The 27,181-nt window shown below is 44.8% G+C and overlaps 1 protein-coding gene across 1 annotated transcript in view; it reads right to left on the bottom strand.

The window, feature by feature from the left end:
• LOC138288127 (uncharacterized) overlaps positions 1-27,181 on the bottom strand; it is a 139,590-nt gene that overhangs the window by 69,040 nt on the left and 43,369 nt on the right. The window contains exon 6 of the mRNA XM_069229386.1: positions 15,704-15,862. Within this exon, the coding sequence (XP_069085487.1) occupies positions 15,704-15,862 (159 nt within the window). The remainder of the gene's footprint in view (positions 1-15,703; positions 15,863-27,181) is intronic.

Below are 27,181 nucleotides of genomic sequence, written 5' to 3'. Positions count from 1 at the left end.
GGTGCCCAAAACACATAGGCTTCAATGGAGAAGGGGGTGCCCCGGTTCCAGTCTGCCAGCAGGTAAGTACCCGCGTCTTCGGAGGGCAGACCAGGGGGGTTTTGTAGGGCACCGGGGGGGACACAAGTCCACACAGAAAGTACACCCTCAGCAGCGCGGGGGCGGCCGGGTGCAGTGTTCAAACAAGCGTTGGGTTTGTAATAGGTTTCAATGAGAGACCAAGGGGTCTCTTTAGTGATGCAGGCAGGCTCCTCGGGGTATCCACCGCCTTGGCAAGGGAGAGGGCCTCCTGGGGGTCACTCCTGCACTGGAGTTCCGATCCTTCCGGTCCTCGGGGCTGCGGGTGCAGGGTCTTTTCCAGGCGTCGGGATCTTAGAGTCAGGCAGTCGCGGTCAGGGGGAGCCTCGGGATTCCCTCTGCAGGCATCGCTGTGGGGGCTCAGGGGGGACAACTTTGGTTACTCACAGTCTCGGAATCGCCGGGGGGGGTCCTCCCTGTAGCGTTGTTTCTCCACCAGTCGAGTCGGGGTCGCCGGGTGCAGTGTTGCAAGTCTCACGCTTCTTGCGGGGATTGCAGGGGTCTTTAAATATGCTCCTCTGGAAACAAAGTTGCAGTCTTTGTTGAACAGGGCCGCTGTTCTCAGGAGTTTCTTGGTCTATTGGAAGCAGGGCAGTCCTCTGAGGATTCAGAGGTCGCTGGTCCTGGGGAAAGCGTCGCTGGAGCAGGTTTCTTCTAAAGGAGGGAGACAGGCCGGTAGGGCTGGGGCCAAAGCAGTTGGTGTCTTCTTCTCACCAGGGGTTTTTCAGCTCAGCAGTCCTCTTCTTCGTAAGTTGCAGGAATCTCAATTCTTAGGTTCAGGGAAGCCCTTAAATACTAAATTTAAGGGCGTGTTTAGGTCTGGGGGGTTAGTAGCCAATGGCTACTAGCCCTGAGGGTGGGTACACCCTCTTTGTGCCTCCTCCCAAGGGGAGGGGGTCACATTCCTATCCCTATTGGAGGAATCCTCCATCTGCAAGATGGAGGATTTCTAAAAGTTAGAGTCACTTCAGCTCAGGACACCTTAGGGGCTGTCCTGACTGGCCAGTGACTCCTCCTTGTTATTCTCATTATTTCCTCCGGCCTTGCTGCCAAAAGTGGGGCCGTGGCCGGAGGGGCAGGCAACTCCACTAGCTGAAGTGCCCTGCGGCGCTGGAACAAAGGGGGTGAGCCTTTGAGGCTCACCGCCAGGTGTTACAGCTCCTGCCTGGGGGAGGTGATAGCATCTCCACTCAGTGCAGGCTTTGTTACTGGCCACAGAGTGACAAAGGCACTCTCCCCATGTGGCCAGCAACATGTCTCGAGTGTGGCAGACTGCTAAAACCAGTCAGCCTACCCGGGTAGTTGGTTAAGGTTTCAGGGGGCACCTCTAAGGTGCCCTCTGGGGTGTATTTTACAATAAAATGTACACTGGCATCGGTGTGCATTTATTGTGCTGAGAAGTTTGATACCAAACTTCCCAGTTTTCAGTGTAGCCATTATGGTGCTGTGGAGTCCGTGTTTGACAGATTCCCAGACCATATACTCTTATGGCTACCCTGCACTTACAATGTCTAAGGTTTGGCTTAGACACTGTAGGGGCACAGTGCTCATGCACTGGTGCCCTCACCTATGGTATAGTGCACCCTGCCTTAGGGCTGTAAGGCCTTCTAGAGGGGTGACTTATCTATACTGCATAGGCAGTGTGAGGTTGGCATGGCACCCTGAGGGGAGTGCCATGTCGACTTACTCGTTTTGTCCTCACCAGCACACACAAGCTGGCAAGCAGTGTGTCTGTGCTGAGTGAGGGGTCCCCAGGGTGGCTTAAGATATGCTGCAGCCCTTAGAGACCTTCCCTGGCATCAGGGCCCTTGGTACCAGGGGTACCAGTTACAAGGGACTTACCTGGATGCCAGGGTGTGCCAATTGTGGAAACAAAAGTACAGGTTAGGGAAAGAACACTGGTGCTGGGGCCTGGTTAGCAGGCCTCAGCACACTTTCAATTCAAAACATAGCATCAGCAAAGGCAAAAAGTCAGGGGGTAACCATGCCAAGGAGGCATTTCCTTACACCGTGCTCACCAATTTTCAATTCCTCACATATTTTACACACAATAATGTTGCCCACTATCTAAACATCTGGTGACCCAGAGTATACCAACTTCCATTTTGTACTATATTGACGATAATTTCAACCTTGGTCTCCTGACCCCTTATATGTATCAATGGCTCTTCATCTGTACTTCTCTTCTTAAGGTGCCTTTGTAACTGTACTATACACACAAACTTAGCAAAATAAATGCATGTATGATTTGTATGTGAGCCTTCTTTTCAAGTAACCTCTGTCTACTGTGATTTCTATCAAGAATGGACCGAAGACAGCTTGATTTAGAATTCAGTGGATAGTTACTCTGCACCAAATGTGACAGATAAGAATCTGCCATACAATGCACTTGTGATAAGGTCGTCGGGATATACGCTAAGCTTGAAATGGAGTACCCGTCCGACAAATTCTAAATCAAAACCTTAGAATTTTCATGATTGGAGTCAAAACCCTAAGACTAGGTAATGCCCGCTTAAAGAGGTAATACATGCATCCTTTAGTAAAGGGTTCCCACCGCTGTGCATCATCACTTACTTGGAGTCAGTCGTACTGCTGATTTGCATGGCACCATCTGGCATCTTGGAGTTAGAGTTCTTTTGTCCAGTATACCCTTAACCTTGTACATAATTGGGGTCCAGCTCTACACTGTGCTTGGCTTCGAGTATCCAGAAAGAACAGGTTATCATGGCAGAGCAGTAATGCAGGTTTCCCCATTACACTAGCTCAAATCTTTGAAATGTCAAATGGTAGTGTCCCTGTGAAAATGTGAGGGCATGGCTGTAGAGCATCAAGAGGCAGACATGCCTGCGGGAAGAAACCAATTGGAGCCAACCAATGTTCACAACCTTAAGTGGCCCAGTCCATAGGAGACAATGGAAATGTGCAAATCTTTCTTAGGACACAAATGAGAGGCCGCCTACTACCATGTCATCGTAGTTACCAAGTCAGCAGACCAGAGGGGACCTTACACACACATTTCCAAACCCTCCAACATATCCAGGGACTCACTAGAGGGCATTCTACAAAGTAAGCCTCTTCAGTGCAGAAGGAGGAGGTACATCCAGAAGAATGGGTGGTGTTTAATGTCTAAACACCTCCAGAATTAGGAAAAGTATCTATTGCTTGTTAAGGGAAAATAGCAAAATCAGTTTTTGCCAATACAGAACTGGTATCATTAAATTGAAATTTGCATGTTTGGGGCTGTGAAAACTGAGTGATTCATGTTCTTTGTGCTTTTTCGTGTTTTTTCTGGACAAAAAATGAAAGCAGACATATTCAAATGTGTTCACTTGCATACTCCAATGGTGCTAAAGTTTAAAAAGAAAAGTATAAATCTAGATCAAAACATGAATCCCTTGTTCAGGGGCTGCCACTAATGCTAAGCAATTTGAAAAAAAATGATCAGTGCTGGCTTCAATCCGAAACAATGACGTTCAGATTTGGAAACATTAGACTTTTAGAACTGATTGTTTAAATTTTCTATATTTCATTCTCACCCTGATGTGGAAGTAAATATTTGCACGTTGGAAGTAGGCTTCTTGCATTTTGGGGAGCTAGATCACTTCTCATTCAGATGCCCCATATTTTCATAAGAAGGTATCTGTCAAGTATCCCTCACATTTGTTAAGTTAATGTCACCGGTTCCACAGGTTCATTGTGGAGCTGCTATGTACATGGCAACAAAAAAAACTGGCTAGGGCCGCACACTCCCCTGTAACTCCAAATTATACTAAATGGTGCTCAAACACAGGAAAACATATTTGTTGCCCAATATGTATACTGAAATAAGAAGAAACTTATGTCAGTAAATGCATATATATAAAAAACCTCCTGTGGATCACTCAGAAACAAAAATAGTTTGTAAGTGTTAAGTATTTCAATACAATGGATTCATGTAAGTTTTAAAATAGTTTGAACCTTCATAGAGTCAAAATAATATTATACTCAATAAATTGAAAGTGGCAAGGACATAATATTTATTTAATACATACTAAAAACATACAAGGAAAACTAACAAAAACACAAGGATGAATTATTCAAAGTCTATAATAATACAATCCAAATTAGAGCAACTCCATTTGCCCATTATATTTCATTTGTCTGCTTGTAGTCAGAGATTACATCTCCTAATATAGTCCATCCAAGGAAGATGTTGCTTGTAATCATAGGAATCAACTTAACAGAATCTCCGGACCAGCCGACACGTGTTTCGTTCAAAATATGGACTTTATCAAGGCTGATTGAAAATAACATATATAGCAATCAAAATGTAATTCACATATAACCAATGTATTGGCAAACGTGATCAATTAATCACCCCTCAAACTGTGCAGAAAACATAGACCAAGCCACATAACCCAGTAAACACCGCAAGTGTAAAGTCAAACCAAAGTGCAAGTATTTACAATTAATCAAACTAGTAATTTGAAACTCATGAAAAATAGCTTAGTAAACCAACGTCCATCTGTGTACATATACATGCAAAGTAATAGTTATCGAAGTTCCAAACCAATCAGAATTTTGAAAGATGTAATAAGTATCTTTTATATATAGGCTTTTATCCCAACATATTCCTGAAAATGTCCCACATGTATAAATAGAAGTTAGATTCTGTCTCAAATCCATAAAAGTAGTGAGTAAAAAGCCAAAAATGAAACAACCTGAAGCCACTAACCCGTATATACAAAATCAATCAGTACCAATAAGACTTTATCTCCATAAGGCTATCAGTATACTGAGAACATTCAAGGAATCAGTCATCTCCAGGGCAATACAATCGACCCCATGTCAATTCGTTCTAAAGAGAAATTGTCAAATAATTGAAGGGGTTAGTTCAAAGCTTTCTTTGTGGAGCTGCATTGCTACTGCTGAGTGCAGAAACTGATGAGGAGTTTGGTGCATCAACTCTTTTGGAGCAATGCTTAGAAACTTCTAAGATGAGCTGGTACTTACAGCCCGCCTCTGCCATATCTAAAATCCAATATATTTTTTTCTCTCACATGGGAAAGAATTGCTACACTCTTGCTTCCATTGTGGTGTTGTACCGGGATGGGGAGGAAGTAAAGCTGTTGTGGAACGGGGAGTCTCTGATGCATGGATTGAATGTGCAAGCTTTAGAATGTTAAATATGGAACTATTACATTTTGGTGATGAGTTGTCAGACTGGACCCGAATGGAGAGGCAGGAGAACTCTTGCAGCAGTCAGGAGCTATTTCTGACAAAGGAAGAGGGCTATCTAGGACCATAATTAAGTAGCTTGGGACACCTACCAGCAAAAATACCAGGAAGTAGTGTCTGCACTAGCTGCGGTGCCATAAGAGTCCAATAAAGAAGGCGGGCAAGGCAGAGAAGTCAATCTACAGGACATCTGGGGACAGAACTTTAATACGTTTGACATTGTGCATGACACGTTATAAGGAACGGCAGAAGAAGCAATACAATATGAGAAACTGAAGAATCTGTTTTGGACAAAAGAGCCTATAGGGTGAGATGCTTGACTGTTCCATAACACTGTGAGTCTTCTCAGCCAGTAAAAATGGTAACATGCCTCACTTTATTTAGTTTTGGGATATGTCAGTATGGCCTTACAATGCTGAGCAATGTCTGGTTTCACTGTAAAACCCTACTGTGTGTGGATTTTATTCTAGACCTCGTCTCAGAGTTTCAGTTTCTGGCATTTAAACTGTTGGTGCAAATGATGAGAAAAGCATACAGCACCAGAGACAACACAGGGTATGTTGCAATTCTAACAGGAATATAAAGAGAGTGTGGGCCACGTTTAAGGCCTCTGTCGGCTGTGAGGGATGTGAAGTGGGCTGGTGGTCTCGAAGTTGACACACTTCCTTTGCACGTTTCCCTTGGGATAAAGAAGCACTTGAGAGTGCCTGTCTGAAGCAGAGTTGCCGGAGTAGAGGGGGCAATCAGAAAGACGACTCACAAGGTGGGTGGGCTACAAGGCGTGAGTGGCTTTGCCACACCAAGTGGTTGGTTCAAAGCAGCAGGGGCATCAGTGATGCCTTCTTACATCCAGCGTCCAGTGATGGATTCAATACTTAGTTAACAGACAGTATTTATTTTGTCTCCAAGGTACTGGGAATGAGGAAGAACTACTTGCATGTGAAAAACACTGGAGGAAGTGAATTAGGACTAAGCTCCCAGGTTATGTAGATTAAAGTACTGTAGTTATTCCCAGAGCTGATTAAGAATGTTTTTTTAAAACGTGTTTTGCGTAAGGAATGTTTATAATGTGCTCCTTACATGCTGTAAACAGCAGGGACATGAATTAAAGATCAAAGGTTTTAATGCTGTAATCCAAATTAGAGACTTCAATTGTTCAAGTTTGCCACAGTTGGGTAAAAAGAAAATAGTCTGACATATTACAAATATATATTCAAAGTAAACTTTGTGGGAAACCCCATATTTGTCCAAAACAAGGCACCAATTATAAAAGCATAATGCTTCGGTTGTCTGTCTGCATATTGTATGTTCATTACAATCTAAAGGGGTTTGATGTGGAGGGGGTTGGCTTAACAACCCAGGATGGCAGTCACATTTCTTTGAGGCTCTATCTGAGCCCTTGCAATCTGCTACTAATCCTGCAGCCAGCTGGTACACAGCTGGCTACCATTTTCTCTCCGAACCCTGGGGGGGGGGGATCAGGAAGGATCTAAAAAAATTCCTGAGACCTGGCATGCCTCCTGTGACATCACAATGAGCAGCAGCCCTTGAGCCGGCAGGCCACCTGGGATTCTGGTGCTCTTGGGCAGCTGCTGGGGCAGGTGGGTGGCTTGCACAACCTTTGGAGGCTACAGCGGACCACTGTTTTGGGCCAGAGGAAGGGATATGGAATAGAGGTGGAGAAGAAGGCTCCAGTTGTGTGAATTCAGGTGTCACACTTAACCCTTGAGAAAGACACCAGGAGGATTGTTTTTCCTCCTAAAACTAGGAGGTCGGAAAGGATTATGAAGGGTCAAGTCTGTAAAGGACAGACCAGAAACAAAGAAATTGAGAATCTTCTGATTCTGAGCGTGGAGATTTGGACCTCTGAGACTCACCTTAGCCTGAGATGCAGCTGAACTGCTTTTTCGGAGAAGTGCCATTCCCTGAGCAGACCAGTCATGGAGATAGTTAATAGTGCTAATGTGCATATCAAAACCTCGCTCCCCATAGTTGGGAGACAATTGGTAGATAGAACTGGCTCCAGATGAGAATTATAGAGTGGGTGTGCTGTAATGGAGCTGCTTCATGGTAGTTGGCATTATTTTATAGACTATTTTTTTTATTTTTTTTTATACATCCTGCTACTTTACTGATGTGCTGATCAAGCCCACAATGGATAAGTCAACAGAAGGTTACTGGTATCGTGACCTTCCTTGGCCGGACTGCTTCTTGACTGGCCCAGTCCCCTACGTTTTCTCTGAAACAGTTGGTTATTGGTTGAAGTAGCTATGTTACTGGGACACAGATGATTCAGTAACACAGCTAAACAATACAAGAAGTGTATTCTGTGTGTGGGGGGGTTGAAGGGGGAAGTTGTATTGAGGGTGGCTACTTTCACCTCTCCCTTGGGGAATTCCTAGTTACAGTTTTGTTTACATTTGCTAGTGGCACACTCATTGTGTGGTAACATGCTCATTTTATGACCCATACTAGCATAGAAAGACGCTACTGCATCCTCTTTTGGAACATCAATGGGCTCAATAACAGGTTCAAGAGAGCGGCAGTTAATTATGTTAAAAAAACACGTCCTTCAACGTTCTCTGGCTCCAGAAACTCACCTACTAGGAAACAATTGTAACTATTGAAGGAGACACAGTTATATCTTCATTTAGCATGCTGGGTACACAAGAAGGGTAAGGAAAATATATATTCTTCTTCAGAGATCCTTCCCATTGATTCCATCTATGGTCCACAAAGACCTGCCTGGTCTCTTTGTAACATTAATGGGATCATTAGAGGGTCATACTAGGTCAATTGTCTGTGTCTACTTACCTTCAGCTTTGGCTGAATCCTCCTTAACTGCCCTAGCCACACAAATGACACACAACTCAGAGGGAGTCTTTATAGTGGATGGTGAATTTAACACAGTAATGAACCTGGTCCTTGATGCATTCAGTGGAAGGCAATGTCCAGTTCGACTCCCATTGCAAGGTAGGCCAACACTCTGAGGTTTTGTGAGGTTTGGAGGACGTGGCACCCCCACCCTGAGGTAGTATAATTGTTTTCCACTTCTCATTCTTCCATCTAGACAATGTTTTTGTACCAGAAGCTGATATGATGGAATTGAGGCAAGTGAGGGTACTAAAATACCTCTCTAGACTTGTTTATACTGTGGCAGTGTTTCCTTATTGTTTCATTAAAATTCAATAAAGATTGAGCAAAACAATATTTGACGTGAAGCATTTTAGTTATTGGGGGATTGCAAACGTTCACATATGTGAGAGTCACTAATTTGGGAAAGTGAGCCCATCTGCATGCTGATTTTGAATTAGGTGCATTAGTGAGCAAAGGTAGGGAAGGTGTATAGCCCGTCACATTATATGATCTTGGTGTTGCCAATGTATACAAAATGGAGCATCTGGTTTTTGGTGTGCAGTTATAGGGAAATGCAGTACCTTAATTTTTGGTGTTGGGAAGATGGGGAGGAGAAGTTCCTTGTCGCAAGAGGAAGCTTGGGGAAGTGTAGTACCCACTGGGGATGTGGTTTGACGTCAAAAGTTCGGTCTGTGTCAGCTGTGGGACTAGGTGTCAGTGTGTGCAAAAAAGATATTTTGACAGATGTGTTGCACTAGAGACAGCATACATCACTGTGAGGAGTTTCATGTGTTCTTTTCACCAATTTTAGCTCTGGGACCAGTCATCATTTTGTACAAATGGGAGGACCTGACAGGTAGAATGGAGGGAGAGTACAATAGTGACTGTCTTGTCAGTGTGTGCGTTTCAGCTTGCTGAGGTCAGTGTTCAGGCTTTGGTAGGTGTAAAGCACAGGGTTTGGCGTGTGGGTTCCTCCTGACTGTAGCACCTGAGGTGGACTGGTGTTTGTAAGCACTGGGCTACATTGGTTTTCAACTGTTTTCAGAACTTCAGTCTGTGCATCCTGTGTGCTGTCATCATTATGTACGGGAGATGCTCACTCTAATCTTTGTGCAGTTGCCAGACGGCTTGGCACTGTGTACAGAGTCAGGTGCTTTCGTTCATGTTTCAAGTGGTCATGTTGGCTTGGTCAGTGAGTCTGACCGGTACAGGTGTCAGGGTGGGGAAATGGTATTGTGTGTTGCCAGAGTGTGCTGTCCTTGGCATGTGTAAGACTGAGAAAAGGGCACAAGTTGTCTTGTCAGTCCTGAATGATTCTTGCATCTGCTGGACGTATGCTTTGTGTGTGAGGAAATGGAAGGATGTTATCCAGGGGCAAAGCTGGGTTATCCTGCGTACAAGGAAAGAGGATGATATTGAAACATGATGTCTCTGTCATGCATGGGCTGAGTGTGCATGCTTAGGCTGCTGGATGTGGAGCTGTCTGAATCTGATAACGCATGGAATGTTGGTGTTTGTGCTGGAAGAAGCTTTGCACTTAATCACAGTTGGAGGGAGAGTGGAGGCCTAACAAGAGCTATCGGCCTATGCCTATATATAAAGGGACTAAGAAGAAATGAACCAGCTTGCCAGAGTGGTTTCAAACCCTGGTGTGAAGACCTTGCCCTCCATCCACAACAGTGACATGGTGTTTAACAAGTGAGGGGCTCTGCTGAACAGGATGCATGCATCCCTGCCTCTAAAGTATGCTCTACACCCACATTGCAGTGCTGAACCTCATTATGCTGGTGAACGGTATGTTGAGGCAATCAAAGTGTAAACCTGGTGGTCACATGATCTGCAAACCTAAAAATCTCTCCGAGGACTCAGTGCAATTCTTTCAGACTTTAAACAAACACTGCTGATTGTCTTGTTTTCTGTCTTCATGCTGCATCTCCCTATCAGCACAAGCTCCCACTGAAAGGCAGCTGCAGTCTCAGAAAAGACTCTGGAGGGGCAGTGGCTAGGTGGGAAACACAAGCTCAGAAGAAGTAGTGCATTGATTCCCTTACTGTTGAATGGCATTCAATGCACTCATGCTATCGTTTTAACTGACAGACTACTCAATATCCACTGCCTTCCAAAATGTAGCACAAATATTTAATTTGGCACACGCATGCAACTATCCTCTGCATATTCACATACAGCTAGAAAGTAGTGTACCATTAAACATGGGCATACAAGACTGATGCCTACAAAAACGGATGGAAAATTAATTCCAATGGAGAGAAAACAGCGGGTAGCAAAACAGATGTTATGGGAAAGAAAAAAAAAGTTGTACATAGACTTTTGAAAAAGGAAAGGAAAACCTGGATGAAACACGCTGAGAGGATTGGAAGAGAGTACAGAATTGACCTTCATTTTCTGCACAGTGAAAAACACTAAAAGAATTATATCACCTCAGATGAACAAGGAAGGGAATAAGCATACCTCATCAATCAGAAAAAACACAACGTTGCTAAAAACTACTTGTGCTTTGAAACAAATAAACACTATGGGCCTCATTCTGAGGCTGGCGGGCGGCGGTAGCCGCCCGCCTGGCGGGAACCGCCAAATGGCCGCTCCGCGGTCGAAAGACCGTGGAGGCCATTCTGGTTTTCCCGCTGGGCTGGCGGGCGACCGCCAGAAGGCCGCCCGTCAGCCCAGCGGGAAACCCCTTCCCACGAGGAAGCCGACTCCGAATGGAGCCGGCGGAGTGGGAAGGTGCGACTGGTGCAGTTGCACCTGTCGCGAATTTCAGTGTCTGCACAGCAGACACTGAAATTCTTTGTGGGGCCCTCTTACGGGGGCCCCTGCAGTGCCCATGCCATTGGCATGGGCACTGCAGGGGCCCCCAGGGGCCCCACGACACCCCATACCGGCATCCTGTTCCTGGCGGGCGAACCGCCAGGAACAGGATGGCGGTATGGGGTGTCGGAATCCCCATGGCGGCGCAGCTGAGGATTCCGTAGGGCAGCGGAAAACCGGCGGGAGACCGCCGGTTTTCCTCTTCTGACCGCGGCTAAACCGCCGCGGTCAGAATGCCCTGCGGGGCACCGCCAGCCTGTTGGCGGTGCTCCCGCAGGACCGCCGGGGTCGGAATGACCCCCTTAATGTCAAAAGCATGTCCTCAAATGGTGATAACATGGGCAACTTAAGGACACAAGGTGGGCAATGTTTGGTTATTGTGATTTCATGCACTCCATTAACTCCACTCAGACTGTAAAAATTCATGCTGCCAACTTCAGTACCTCAGCCCACCATAATCACCTCTCTTCCACGCTCATCCTCCGTGCTCTTGCATCAGCTATGAATTACTCCCCACTTTTCTCGGAGTACTGTGTGCGCTGCACTTTGCTGACTTTATACATTTACTACATAACTACCTACTCCCTAGTATCATGGTTGTTAATCAAATTCTCTACCTAAGTCCTTACATGTTGCATCTACCATGGATCTACCTGGGGTAACTCAACTTTTTCCACCACTTTCCTCAGTAGCATAATCAGTTCTTACAGCTTCTCTTGCTTCCTCATGGTGATGGCAACCACATCTCTTCTCTTTCCCAAACTTTTCTTCCTATTACCATTCTCCATCAGCCTTACGACCAAATGGCACTGGATGGTTTGTATATCCCATGTTTAACCCTTTCAAAACAAAGGTCATCTACTTTCACCTTTCCCAGTGACATGCTGTAGGAGGCTGGCCTGGCTTATAGAGGGTACCTTGTGGTACTTACACCTTGTGCAAGGTCCAGTTATCCCTTATTGGTAGAATAGAGGTGTTTCTAGCAGCTTAGGCTGTTAGAGGTAGCTATGGCAAAGCAGCTTAGGCTGAACTAGGAGACATGCAAAGCTCCTACTATACCACTTATATCATATAGCACAATATCATAAGAAAACACAATACTAAGAGTTACTAAAAATAAAGGTACTTTATTTTACTGACAATATGCCAAAAGTATCTCAGAGAATACCCTCACTTAGGAGGTAAGTAAAATACCCAAGTTATATGTACTCAAACCCAAAACAGGTAAGTAACAGTAAGAAAAGTAGTGCAAACAATGTAGAAGCACAATAGGATGCAATAGGTAGACATAGGCCTAGGGGCAAGACAAACCATATACTCCAAAAGTGGAATGCGAATCACGAATGGACCCCAGGCCTATGCGAGGTTGTAGAGGGTCGCTGGGACTGTAGGAAAACAGTAAGGGTGTCCAAAATACCCCACCCAAAGACCCTGAAAAGTAGGAGTAAAGTTACCCTACTACCCCAGAAAGACACAATAGTCATGATAGGGGATTCTGCAAGCACCAGCAAAACACTGAAGACGGATTCCTGGACCTGAGGACCTGTAAAAGAAGGGGACCAAGTCCAAGAGTCACGAAAGTGTCCAGGGGGGGGCAGGAGCCAAGAAAACCCCGGATGAATGTGCAAGAGGGCTGCCTCTGGGTGGAAGAAGCCAAAGATTCTGCAACAACGAAAAGGGCTAGGAACTTCTACTTTGGAAGGAAGATGTTCCATGCCGTGCTGGAGGTTGCAGAGGTGTTTCCAGGAAGAAATACCGCATACAAGCCTTGCTAGCTGCAAGAGTCGCAGTTGAGGATTGTGGGTGCTGCTGGGGCCCAGGAGGGACCAGGATGTCGCCCATTGGAGGAGGAGACAGAGGGGGCGCTCAGCAACTCAGAGAGCCCCCCAGAAGCAGGCAGCACCCACAGAAGTACCGGAGCAGGCACTTGGAAGATCTGAGGACAGCAGTCAACTCAGAGTCACAAAGGAGGGTTCCACGACGTCGGAGTCCAACTCAGCGGGGTGAGCACCGCAGGACGGAGTGCTGGAGACCCAGGCTAGGCTGTGCACAAAGGAATCCTTGGAAAAGTGCCCAGAAGCCGGAGCAGCTGCAAATGACGCAGTACACAGGTTTGCTGTCTGGCGTGGGGAGGCAAGGGCTTACCTCCACCAACTTTGGACAGGAGGGCCACTGGACTGTGGGAGGCACCTGGACCCAGCTCCTGTGTTCCAGGGACCACGCTCATCAGGATGAGAGGGGACCCAGAGGACCGGTGATGCAGAAGTTTGGTGCCTGCGTTAGCAGGGGGAAGATTCCGTCGACCCATGGGAGATTTCTTCTTGGCTTCCAGTGCAGGGTGAAGGCAGACAGCCCTCAGAGCATGCGCCACCAGGAAACAGTTGAGAAAGCCGTCAGGATGAGGCGCTACAATGTTGCTGGTAGTCGTCTTGCTACTTTGTTGCGGTTTTGCAGGCATCCTGGAGCAGTCAGCGGTCGATCCTTGGCAGAAGTCGAAGAGGGAAGTGCAGAGGAACTCTGGTGTGCTCTTGCATTCATTATCTGAGGAATAGCCCAGAGGAGAGACCCTAAATAGCCAGAAAATGAAGTATGGCTACCAAGTAAGGATGGTTTGGCTACCAAGAGAGGTAAGCACCTATCAGGAGGGGTCTCTAACATCACCTGCTGGCACTGGCCACTCAGAGCAGTCCAATGTGCCCCAACACCTCTGAATCCAAGATGGCAGAGGTCTGGGACACACTGGAGGAGCTCTGGGCACCTCCCCTGGGACTGGGCTGCCCAGGCCCCAGGAGGGGAGAAACCTGTCTGAGGGGTTGGCAGCAGCAGCAGCTGCAGTGGAAACCCTGGAAAGGCAGTTTGGCAGTACCCGGGTTCTGTGCTAGAGACCTGGGGGATCATGGTATTGGGGTGACAATTCCATGATCTTAGACATGTTACATGGCCATGTTCGGAGTTACCATTGTGACGCTACACATAGGTAGTGACCTATGTGCAGTGCACGCGTGTAATGGTGTCCCCGCACTCACAAAGTCCGGGGAATTTGCCCTGAACGATGTGGGGGCACCTTGGCTAGTGCCAGGGTGCCCATACACTAAGTAACTTGGCACCCAACCTTCACCAAGTGAGGGTTAGACATGTAGGTGAATTATAAGTTACTTATGTGCAGTGAAAAATGGCTGTGAAATAACGTGGACGTTATTTCGCTCAGGCTGCAGTGGCAGCCCTGTGTAAGAATTGTCTGAGCTCCCTATGGGTGGCAAAAGAAATGCTGCAGCCCATAGGGATCTCTTGGTACCCCAATACCCTGGGTACCTAAGTACCATATGCAAGGGAATTATAGGGGTGTACCAGTGTGCCAATGAGAATTGGTAAAATGAGTCACTAGCCTGCAGTGAAAATTTAATAAAGCAGAGAGAGCATAAACACTGAGGTTCTGGTTAGCAGAGCCTCAGTGATACAGTTAAGCACTACACAGGGAACACATACAGGGCATATATTATGAGCACTGAGGTCCTGCCTAGCAGAATCCCAGTGACACATGGGCATAAACAAACATACATACAGTGAAAATGGGGGTAACATGCCAGGCAAGATGGTACTTTCCTACACATGCCGTCCCACTCCTCTCTTGTCCTATGTGCTTTCTCTCCCATATAGCCAGACATTTGAGAGTAATTGTTGAAAAGGTGTAAATTGAATATCTTACCTACATTCCCAGAAGTGTGGCCAAATTCTAGCTACTAAACATCCAAAGTATTTGCTCTTGCCTCTCCTTTTGCATAGCCAAATATATCAATATCCCAGTTAGAAGAAAGCTGGAATAAAGCAACAACATCTGTGATGGCTTGGTCATTTGAAAAATAAAAAATAAAATAATAAATGTTGCACACTGACCCTATTTAGTCTTTCCCATGGGCCCTTCATGTATCAATATTGCATTCAGTTTGGGTGTCTATCAGCTGAATACCAACTTCTTTAAAAGCTTCCATGTCTGGCCTTCTCACTCTACAGCACACTTTCCCCACCCTCAGTATGTCACCAGAAAGTCACACAGCTGAGCCTACTGCGCTCTGCATTCAACAGTCTTTTAGCAATCCATAAGCCATCCACATGCTGCATCTCGACTGACAGTCCCCACTTACTCAGCCCTTAAAAAATAATGCCTTGACCCAAGCTGCACATCGCCTCAACACTTCCAAGATTTTTAAATCGCCCTCAAATCTAACATCCTTCTGCTTTACTCCAACATAACACCTATGTCCTCACTCCAAACACCCCTGTAATCGAGTCCTTCTAGAAATTCCAATTATGTACATCACTTTCCTTAACCCTAGATGTATAGTCTTCTGCGCAATTTACACCCTGGCAGCAATTAGAGGTCTGTCTTATATATGTACCATTTTCAGCAGCTGCTCCCAAGAGTCCTTTTAAATGTAATTCACACAAACCTTGAAGCTCTTATGTAGTATACTGTAGCAACATGCAGCATTTCTCACAGAAACGCTATTACACGCATCCAGCAAGTAGTCATAAAATGGGCCTGAACAAAACTGGCCGCCCAAGAATGGTAAAAAAAAAAAAAATATATGGACGTTTTTCTTTAAAAAGTAATATTCACCTTTTAATGGTAGAAGGACAACCCAAGCACGTCACTGTACAAAAGATAATGAGTGTCCAGTTATTCAGGTTTGTTTCATCTAGTTATTTCAGAACAGAAATCACTCACCTTTGATATTCCTGTTTTTGTGTTGGACGTGTACAGGCATGTGCTCCAGGCTCTGGCCTTTACCCTTCACAATTGCCTGTGTGATGTCATTCTTTCCGAGTTGTGGGTTCTGTAGCACATTTCCAGTAGCATTACTGGACCACAAAGACAGATCTTCCACTGAAAATAAAATGCAACAGGGCTTCATTAGACCTACATGATGATTCAAATCAGCAACAGAAACAAGAAGCAAAGAGTTACTCGTGTGATTAAGCATAATTTAGCTTGACCAGACACCCTTCCCCATTGGCGTCTCCCATCTTTTCAGAAGGTTGAGGACACAAGACAGTCATCACTTAAAGCATGGTAGCCATGCCTTTTTAAATTTCAGAATATAGCCCTTCGATCCTGATCTAAAGCTACATGAAAGGTAAAGACCGACCCAGTTCCAAGCAATAAGATGCATTGCAAAACGTTACCCTCCGTTCCTTTTATGATAAGCAGACTGAACAGCTACATGCATTGGTCCTTCCCTGTTACCATTACATTCCAAAGATTCTGACAATTTCCCCAAAATAACTCCTCCGCTGACCTATGGCGATTGAGAAGGGCTGTAAAGTTTTTAGACAGTTCCATGTCCTATGGAGTAAAATGATTTTCTAGTGGCACCTCAATGTTTTTTTTTTTTTTTTTTAAATCACAACTTTGAGCTTTTATATTTTGGACTTATGCATTTTCAGTAGGTAAATTCACAGTTGGTTGACATTCCTTCAGGCACTCAAGCTTGGCTAGTAGAGGCCTGGGGAACATGGCGGCCAGCTACAGCAGCCAGTTAGGAACTCGCTCCTCTGGGTTAACATGAAAATAAAGTTTAGGTTCCCTTCACCCATTGCTCAGCTGGAGTCCCCTGTGGCGCTAGCATTCTATTTTCTTTAGTTTTTTGGCTTGAAATGCGGTAGCACTTGGTATGCAGTTGGGAGAGCAGAGTTAGTTTAGAGCAGCCGAGGAGCTTCAGACAAAGCGGGCCGTGCAATACATCTCATTGAAACAGAGCAACAACAGTGAGCACAAGACCGCCGGCCAGCCACATATCAAGATCCCACGAGTGCATGGCTTCTAGCTGGAGCAAGTCAGTCTGAGAAAAAGCAGGCTCATGTTTGAATGAGAAGCCCAGAAAGTTGTTGGAATGTGGAAGCTGGGCAGTAGGTAATGAAGAGGACCGCAGACATCTGACTGAAGCAACGCCTCAGGAGGGTCATGGTTAGGCGAGTACAAGAATCCAGGGGATCAGAGAGATCTGACAATGGAGAGTCTACCTGTAGGATACCGGTACATGCTAAGATTTGCAAATCTCCCTAAACAAAGGAGGAATCCTGTGGCTAATGGGAAAATAGAAATGTAGCAGATTAAACCATGGTGAGCAGGAAAAAATTTAAGAGACCTTCAGTGAAAATATCAGCAAAGGGTGCACATACCTCAAACGAGATCCCAGCTAATCAAGGTCTTTTTTTTTGTCTTTTTTAAGGTAAGATTGGAATCACGACACCCAACAGAAGGCCTTAGGGCAGCAAGAAGACAATAGAGTTACGCAACGGACCATGGAGGAGATGATTGTGGTGAGGAAGAGCCCAAGAGTGGAAGTGGTTTCCCCAGACATACCTTTGGTTAACCGATTTGCCCCTTTTGCCTTCAAAGATCTAGTAAGGGGGACACCTTTAGACCCAGTGGCATTGGTACAGTCAGATGCAGGCCAAGAGGCAGCTACAGCACAGGATTTGGCATCTGGTGATAGCGGCTGTGGGGTTGGCAGAAAGTGCAGGAAATGTCTATGAACCTATCATGGGAGATCAAGTGAGGGTTCTCCATTTCTGAAAACAAACCAGAAGGAGACTCAGGAAACCTGCTGTAGCCTAAAGGAAAACAAATAGTTGGATTAGCACACCACACTGGGGCACTTGAGTGTACAGTACAGGAGCTAGGAACTTCGCTTAACACAAGTACACAAGAGGATTGTCAATTAAAAAAGAGAGGGAAAGAGCTTGCAGATAAGCTTGAAAGGATGGAAAATAATTCAAGGCAGAATAATCTTAGAATCATGAATGTGACAGAAGGTGCGGCGGTATCTCATCAATAGACTTCATGATTGAAATCCAGAGGGCACACAGGAACCTGTTTAGTTTGAATCCTGGGCGAAAGAAACTTCGTGAAAGTTTAGTAAATGTCTTGCCTTATTCTGCAAAAGAAAAAATTCTGGGCTCAGCCCTAAAAGAAAAAAAAAACCTTCAGGCACAGGGACTTACTTTTTCAGTAAGATCTGATATTTCAGATGCTACAGGAGATAGACAATGAGAGCTGGGTGAACGCATAGGGGAGTCGTGGAGAAAAACAAAACAAAAAAACAGTGTCAATGTGCAACTCAGGTTCCCAGCACTGTTAAATGTGATTTGGGGAAACAAGGTGTATAAATTCTCTGAACCTGAATATGTAGACAATGTTATCAAATATTAGGATGGAGTGAGAAACTGTGTAATGCAGAAGAAATAAGAATGCCCAGAGGAGGAGCTCAAATAGGCATAGGTTATGCCAAGAGGACGATGTGGGAGGTTTCCTTTGGGTGGGTTGGCACAAGGTGGGGAGCAAGTGGGGAAATACATTTTTTATCAAAATGTCTCTAACAGTAAAAATTGGATAGTAGGTCGAAACCAGCTCAGATTAGTAACTTATGGCTGTTTGGGAGGCATTTGACCAGCAAGGGGGACCAGAACACTCAATATCAGGTTGGAATGTTACCGGGCTACATGTGAAAAGAAAGCAACATCAGATCTTACAATATTTAAAAAAAAGAATATGTCACAGGTTACAAGAGACCCACTTATTGAGACAAGAATGTAAAATCTTTATGTGAAAACAGAGATAGGTTGATCAGGTGGTGGCTACAAACCAGCACTATAGGTATAGCTATCATTATTAGGGCAAACTCAAGTGTGGATAAAGTGAAGTATAAGTCTGATGGGGGTAGGCGGTGGATAATTGCGGACATCAAAGTCACACAAGGCTTTTTATGTTAACCAGCTATTATTGACCAAATATTGACAATGTGAATCACTTAAGCCAGCTCTTTTCCACATTGGTGGAATCTTAGGCTCACATAATTATTGTATACAATCTGAATATCTTATTGGATAATCAGTTAGACAGGTCTTTGGTACACTCCCAAGTTAGCTCCCTGAAAATGCAGGCCCATCTTCTATGATAGAGCTTTTGAATTTATGTGATGCATGGCCTAGGATAAAATGGGAAATGTAGGGATTACATTTTCCAGAGTAAGAAGTATGATGACTATTCCCAACTAGATTACTTTTTTTTTTTATTTGAATTTTATAAATCACAGAAAAGTAGATTGCATTCAAAAGACAGAGCACCTTGCAATTCACCTACCAGATCATGCTGCCCTAGCCTTCAGGATCAAGTTATCACATTACAAACTGAACAGGAGGCGGACCTTGGACAGGAAGTTCTTTCTTAAGTCAGAGATTGTGCAGGAGGTACAGAAGGGCTCTGAAGCATTTTTCCAGTCAGAATTTGACCACGGCCCTGGTCCATATAACACTGGATGCTTGCAAAACCTGGCTAAGAGGTTGTTTTTTTGTGTATTTATTTTTTTACAGAGCCTATCAATAGTTTGGAATAAAAAGGAGAGACAGGAGGAGGAGCAGTTGGAGAAGGAAATTGCTAGACCAAAAGCAGTACTTGCAAAAACCCCTCCGGGGGCAAATAAAACAACAACAAAAAAATCAAGCGTGGCATAGGACAAGATCAGGAGGCCTGTCCACTGCAGTTTAGATTTATAATGAAAAGCTAGACAGTAGTGCGAAGTAGGCAAGATAAACTATGAATAAGGGGAGAAGCATGGAAAACTCTTTGAGTGGAACACCAGATTGGTAAGGAGCAGGAGTTATATTAAGCAGGTTTCAGACAAGGAAACAAAGTTGAGAATGGAGGACAGTAGCAGCATAGAACATGCATTTTATACGTTTTCTCAGGAACTATACTCAGAAGACCTGGTTATAAATAGGGAAGAGCTAGAAAGTTGGCTGAAGTATAGGCAGTTTCCTGAGCTCACTCTGGAACAACTGCAGTTTCTAAACCACAAAATAACAGGGAATGAAATCCTGATCGAGTTAAGTACCTTAAAAGAGGAAAAGCATCAGGTCCAGATGAGATTCACAATGAGTTAAATATTTTGATGGTAGACAGGACGATTCCTTTCTGGATAAGGCTGTTTAACTCTATCCTAATAGAAAGTCTACCCATACCAGGGTCTTGGTTTGGGGCAACAATCTCCCTGGTTTTGAGGTCTGACAAGAACCCTGTAGTGTGCCAGTTTTACCATTCAATATCACTGCTGAATTGTGACTAGAAGGAATTCTCAGGGATTCTAGCTACACGTTTAAGTAAAGTCCTGGCAAGTGTGATAAATGAAGATCAGAGCTCTCTCAAATGTCTCCAAGGCAGGAAGCCCTGACACACATGATCACAGGTTCAATAGATTTAGCAAAAGTCTTAAAGGTCACATTGACAATTATAACACTAGACGCAGCCAAAGTGTGTGACTGAGGTAATTGGGAGTACTTAAGGATCATACATAGGCAATGTGGGATAAGGGAATTGTTTACTAGAGCACTGTGGCAGACTTATAGCTCTCCGAGTGCCCAGGTATTCGTAAATGTCTTATCCAGGTGACTGATTGACACCTGATCTGTTCTATATAAAAGTCAATAAGGACGCTCAATGAAGGACCACACGCCAATTTATGAACACAATTTAGCTTTACTAGAATTTCAGAAAATAATGTATGCATTTGGCACATCATCGAAGTAGAATGAAAACCAGCAATAAAGAGCATCTATTTATATATGAGCAAAGAGTTCATTGACAGATATATGCATTGGTTAACTGTATACGAAACGCTTATCTCAATTACTGCAGCATGCTCACATTAAGACGTTCAGAAAACAAAATATAAATGAGCAGAATACTTCAGATTATAAACATAGTGCAAGCATAATAATCAATCATAATAGAGCAGAGAAACAAAGGCCTTTCATCCCTGGGTGGAACTTAACTTTATCCACAAATGTTGGGAAGCCCTCTACCGCCTGCTTGGACCTCTCTCCCCCTCGAGCGTCACGGTCTCAGTACAGCAAAACCAGGGAGGCAACGATGTGGGCTGGGCGATGGCAGCTTACACAACCCCATCTGCGATCTTCAATCCCCTCGCCCCCGCTTCGGTGCTTAAAGAACCTGAAGCTTGGATTCTATCCCTTTCTCGCATCTTCTAGCTATATTATCAGCACATGTCCCTTGGCTGCTCTGCAGTTTCCTAGCCATTGTTTTTTCCGCCCTTTTCCTGTTCTCCCTTTCTCAGGGTTAGAACGACCTTCGTGTCTCTCTCCTACACATCCTGTTTCTTACACACTGGAAAACAAGCATGAAAATGACATCATGGACTTTTCCACGTTGTTTCAGGTTTCAGCAGGAATCACGCTCATCTACACTGTTCCAACTAATTAACCCTTCGCGTCACAATGTCTTCCGCACCTTTCCCTATACTGATCAGTAATACATATATTATATATAGATATAGATATATAGATAGTAGACCTTTGGCCCATAGTTTATGATTGAATAAGGTAATCAAGCATTTCCCAAAGGGGGGGTTCTAAAAGAAAAAAAAAAAAGTAACGTTATATGCAGATGACCTAGTAATTTACACCTAAGAGGTAGCAGGCACCCTACCACAAGTAAAATCAGAAGTGCTCGCTTTGGAGAGTTTTTGGGGTAGAAGGTGAATGAAATGAAGTCAGAGATTATGACCTGGACTCAAGAGTGGGTGGGGGGTCAAAAGCTGGGAAGAAAAAAAGATACTTGGGAATAAATATTTGGAGGAAGCTTGTCCTTCATGTGTTTTGTAAATACCGTATAAAGGGTCCAAGGATTCCGCAGTGAATGGACAGGGCTCGCTATGCAATCCCAAAGTGCTCTATTTAGGGTTAATGTGGTTGAGCAGCCTTTTGCTTAAACAGGGGAGTGCAAGAAATCCACAAATACACACAATAGTCAATAAATGAGACCCACGATTCAAAAAACGAGACCCACGACTCAAAAAAAGAGACCCACAAATTTATAAAAAAATAGAAAGTATTTTTATATATATGTTTAGGCATCGAAGAACAATCGTTCAGAAAAGTACGCTTTTAAATGGGAATTCTTTTCACTTTAACAAATTGGACAGTGCAATTTTTGAGTTCTGTAATGTTATCCTATGGGATGAAAAACAAGTTCTGCAAACAGGTACAGTACAGCAACTTACAAGACCAAACTCCTGAGGTTAAGGTGAGTAGTGGGCAAGGTCCAAGGCAGCACCAGCAGTACAACCTCAGCGGCACCAGGTCAGCCGGGTGCAGAGTGCAAAACAGCATTGGGTGCCCAATGCGTTCCAATGGAGCTCGGTCACTGTGAAAAGAGGCTGCAGGCTCTGGCCAGGAGGCCAGTCAGACTTAACAAATAGTGGGGCTTGGGCCTCACGATGCCCGGGTACAGGTTGTCTTCTCCACGGCTCAGGAGGTACGGATGAAGAGGTGTCCTAAGGTGTTGGGTTTTCTTTACCGGAGTGGTCGTGGTGGAGGGCGGCTGCGTGTAGAGGCTGCAGGCGTCTGAGAGTCCAGGAGGGGTGAAACCACAATGGGCTCGGGCTCAGGAGGGCTGGGGAACTTTGTTGGAACCGGTGGTCCACTTCAACTCAGGTCAGAGACAGCGGGTGCAGTGGTGACTTCAGGTGTCAGGTTTTGGTGGTTCCAGAGGATTTAGAGTCCCTTCTTTTAGAGTTTGCTGGTGAACAGGTCTGCTGTTCACAGAAGGTCTTAAGTCTTTTTTGAAGCCAAGCAGTGTTCCCAGGTTTCTGGAGTCACAGCTGCAAGATGAGTTGACTTTGGTGAAGATTTCGACGAGGGATGCAGACAAGCCAGTGGGGTTGGTACCAGGTCAGCTGCTTCTTTTTCTCCTCTTCTGCTGTCACAGCTCTTCGATGTCGTTTTTCTTCTTAGGTTGTCAGGATTTGCTTCTCTGGTGCCAGAGTCTTGCCTATATACTGCATTAAGGTGTGTTAGGGGTATGTAGGGTAGTACCCTAGGGGTCACTATGCCCCTTATATGACTACTTCCTGTGGGAAGTGGGCATAACCATGTCCCAGAATTCCTAGGTATGCCATCACAAAGATGGCTACCTCTGAAATTTTGTGTCCTCCTCATAGTAGCTCACCTTAGTTGTGGTACTAGCTTGGAGATGGAACGCCTACCCAACTAGCTAATGTTCCTGACTGACCAAGTGCAAGTGGGTTCTGGACAGGGGTGGATGGCTTCCTCTCCCCTCAGGGGAGCCAGATACACATTTCAAAGGTGGCAGCCCTTTGAGGTTTGCCGCCTTAGGAAGGCCAATCAGTAGCTCATCCTGTGGCAGGGGGTGTTACACCCTCTTTCCAGGCATGCTTTTTTTCTGGGCCTCCTGAGAGCAGAAGGCTTTCACCCTAAGGGGCCAGAACCATGTCTCGGTGGCAGGCTGGCAAAAAACAGCCAGCAAGCACATCAGAAGCTGGTAGGTTTTCAGGGGGCACCTCCGAGGTGCCCTCTGGATGCACATATTGGTAAATCCAACACTGGCATCAGTGTGGGTTCACCAATATGAGATGTTTGATACCAAACATCCCTATCTCCAGTGAAGTCCTCATGTAGCTGGGGAACTCGTATTGACCAGTGTCCAGAACATGCATTTAAAATGGCTTACCTGTGACTTACTATGTTTGAGAATTGACAAAGACATAGCACGGGCATAGCTGCTCGTGCAGACATGACCTCACATGCAATATAATGCACCCTGCCTTACGGCTATCAGGCCTGCTAGAATTGTGACTTACATATATTGCATGCTGTGTTAGGGGACATGGCACACAGGTTCTGTGCCATGTTGTGTTTTCACTTTTGTCTGTACTAAGACATGCAGCCTGCAATGGAAGCCGTACATGTGCTTGGTGAAGGATCCCTTAGGGTGGCACAATTCGTGCTGCAGCCCATAGGGACTGTCTTGAGGACCTCAGGCCCCAGGCACCAGGGGTACAATTTACTAGGGCCTTACAGAGGGTGCTAAAGGATTTGCCAATTGGGAAAATAATTGTACAGTTTAAGGAAAGAGATCTGGCACTGGGGTCCTGGTTAGCAGAAACCCAGTGCATTTTCAGTCAAAATCACATCAGATACCAGGCAAAAGGTGGAAAGTAGCCATGTCAAAAAGGGGGACTTTTTACAATATCGATCATAATTTGGAAAATACTTTGAAGGTGAATCTGTAGAGAGTTAGTAAATAAGTTAATATGATAAGGGAAAGATGGCAGATTTGTCTTCAACCAGATATTGCATGGTACATTTAGTGAAGATGTCTTTCCTGCACATATTTTACTTACCAGTTTGGCAATATCCTGTTACCTTTTGACAAGAAAGAGCTTGGTAAACTACAAGGGAGAATATCCTTATTTATATGGGCTAGTAAGGGTGTGAGGCTACCCTGGAAAAAACTTAGGTGCAGGGTGGAAAGTGGGGGCTTAGCATTGCCTAATATACAGTTGCATTGCTGGGCATTTCAGCAGAAGAATTGTAGAATGTTGCTTCTCCACCCAGACGAGTCACCTTCGGGAGTCATGTATAGGGCCTTATTAGCAGACTTACCAGAAGAGGGGTTTTCTTATTAATTTAATGCACCCAAATACCACAAAAAGGTAAGACTGAAGTGTTTACAGTCCGCTCCCAAGCTCTGGTTTGGGATTAGGATGATACTGGGGATTGCATACTGTAGCAAGCTGTCACCAATATGAGACTCCAGAGGGCATGATGGACCACCTGGCGATTCCCCTAAGAAAAAGTAGTATAAGCAAATGGGGGCATGTAGTGGAAGGAGGTAAGAGGTTATCTTGTGACACCTGGTTGAAAATAACAAATGGCCTGCGGTCAATGAAACAGCCATAATGGAGCTGGAACTCTAGGAATCCCAGGCAAGCAGGAAGGAGGTTTGATGTTGGTACCAGCATCATTTGAAGGCAGAAGAGGAGAACAAGAAAGTACCACATCAAAAATGGGACGGATACTTGCAGAGTGCAGAGCTGGAGGAGTAATGGCAAGAATCACTGAATACACTTTATTTTGTAATCAAGTCAGCCGCACTAAGAAGAAACCACTTCTTTAACCTCCACAGAGCTCATTGGACCCCTCTGAAGCATGCAAAAATTAGAAAGAATGAGGAATCCAGATGCAAGAGGTGCAGAGCTCGAGACGCAGACAATGTCCATATGTTTGCCAGCTGTCCCAGTGTGAGGGGATACTGGCTTAGCGTGGGCAGGACGATTTCGGACGTTTTGGAGAAGGCTGTGGAGGTAAGCTCCATGTTGATTATTTTTGGCATGTTGCAGAGGGAGACTGGAGAAGTTACAAATATGACAAATCACTTTAAGTTATTTTTGTACTTAATACTATTGGTGAGGAAAGAGATATATAAAGAATGGTGTCAGTTAGAACCTCCGCCTTGGGGTGAGTGGTGGAGATCAGCCAAATATTTCAAAGAGATGGATAAGAAGTGTACTACTGGGGAACAGAACATACAAATTTGGGGACCATTTGAGAATTGGAACAGGGCAAGTGCGGAGTCCAATGATTATACTTCTTAAGTTAGCAACGGCCTGAAAGGTTAATTCACTGAGCTGTAGTACAGATTACTGACTAAATCAGAGATAATGCACAAGGAAAAGTCTGACATATAAAGTGTGCTCATCAGAGGTGTTAAGAAAAAAAAGCAATTACGTTTACCATGCTTACACCAACAATACTTGACTTCATCCAATTGTTCTACCTAATCAATGTGAGGATGACAAAGTATCTCATATATTAAATCACAATTCATTCTTCAAGTTGACCCCCAAACCCCTTCTGGCGGGTCAGGACTGTCCAGTATTGACAGTGACTAATCATAGTAGCAGGAGACAATGCTGAAAATACAAGTCATTTTGACAGGCCAAACGGAGTCAGACTTTGAAACTATTTCAGCAACGTGGGTACTACATAGAAGGTATATTTAAATAGGAATTGAGTTAATGTAAACCAAGAAAGAAGAGAAGAGGGGAGGGCAAGTGTCCCCCACCCATAAACATATCTCAAAATACTGGTGAGGAGTGTGGGTCTAAACAGCTCTAGACACTCCATCCGTTTAGTAAGCTTATAACTGCTGAAGGGGGCCTATAATCACTTTAGCATACGGTTGTTTGGGCCAAGAGTAATTCTTCCCAATCCAATGTTGTGGGGGGTGGTTCCGTAATCCCAACCTCTCTTCCTGCTGTAATGCCCGGCTTTCTGCTTCTGCCTAACAAAATATAGCCCCACTCCATCTCTTCAGTGGGCATATTCAAGAAAAGGGTAGCATTATGTTTAACTATCAGCATTCTTATTTTATGCGATTCAAATTGCCCATGCACCAGATGTACCAAGCCAAAAACGAATACATATATTCGCCAGGTGCATAACGTTAAGTACATACGTACCTCCATTGTTGCAAGGCATCAAATAAGACATATAGGGGCTTCCCTGTCTGGCCTAGTATAGAAGACTGTCCTAACTATTTCATCACCATGTTCTGGCCTGCCCAAACTGACCCCTTAGCTGCACCCCAACATCGGAACAGACAAGTAAAAAAAAAAAAATCATCATTCGTTCAAACAAACCACTAGGAGAGAGGAGAATACAAAAAAATGAAATGGAACAAGCGTTGTAAATATCTCTTGAAACTCCCGGCTACAACAGCAAGGACAGCAGAAGTGATTGCGAGGTTTAAGAGCAAGGCATCCTGTGAGTGGGTCCAGGCCCAACCCTGCCCAAAAACATAAACCAAATCACAATGAGGTTCAGAAATATAGAGTGAGGCGCTTAAGATGGGACTGTATTACATGCGGGCAAGAGGTAACAAATCAGTGACTTGAGGAATACCCCAAACAAAACAGTGGGGTGAGGGAGGCTGATAAACATTAATAAGGGTAACTGATATATCTTCCAAATGATTAATACTCATAACTTTCACAATACTACTGTTCTTGAGAAGAAAACCACTGTTTAAATAATGCCATTGGCAGTCTGCAGCATAACCACTGGCACTATACAGTAAAGACTTCTCCACCAAGTAAGGTAGAGGAAGAACACCACCCCCACCCCTTCCGATTCAGATTCTTCAGGATCCTCTGCAGTGATGGAGTTGTTAGGAATAAGCAGGAGGGGAAAGACCACCTCAAGCAGAGCCATCCCCTGCTCTTGTAGCGGCAATGGTAAGGGGGTATTTTTGCTTGTGGCAATGACCAGTTCCTCACTGTATCCACCCCCTCCCGGGACATACGCCAATTAGCAACAAGTAGGT

Source organism: Pleurodeles waltl, chromosome 4_1 (assembly GCF_031143425.1).
Source record: "Pleurodeles waltl isolate 20211129_DDA chromosome 4_1, aPleWal1.hap1.20221129, whole genome shotgun sequence".
In the NCBI taxonomy this organism is placed as follows: Eukaryota; Metazoa; Chordata; class Amphibia; order Caudata; family Salamandridae; genus Pleurodeles; species Pleurodeles waltl.
This window is presented reverse-complemented; position numbering and strand designations above follow the sequence as displayed.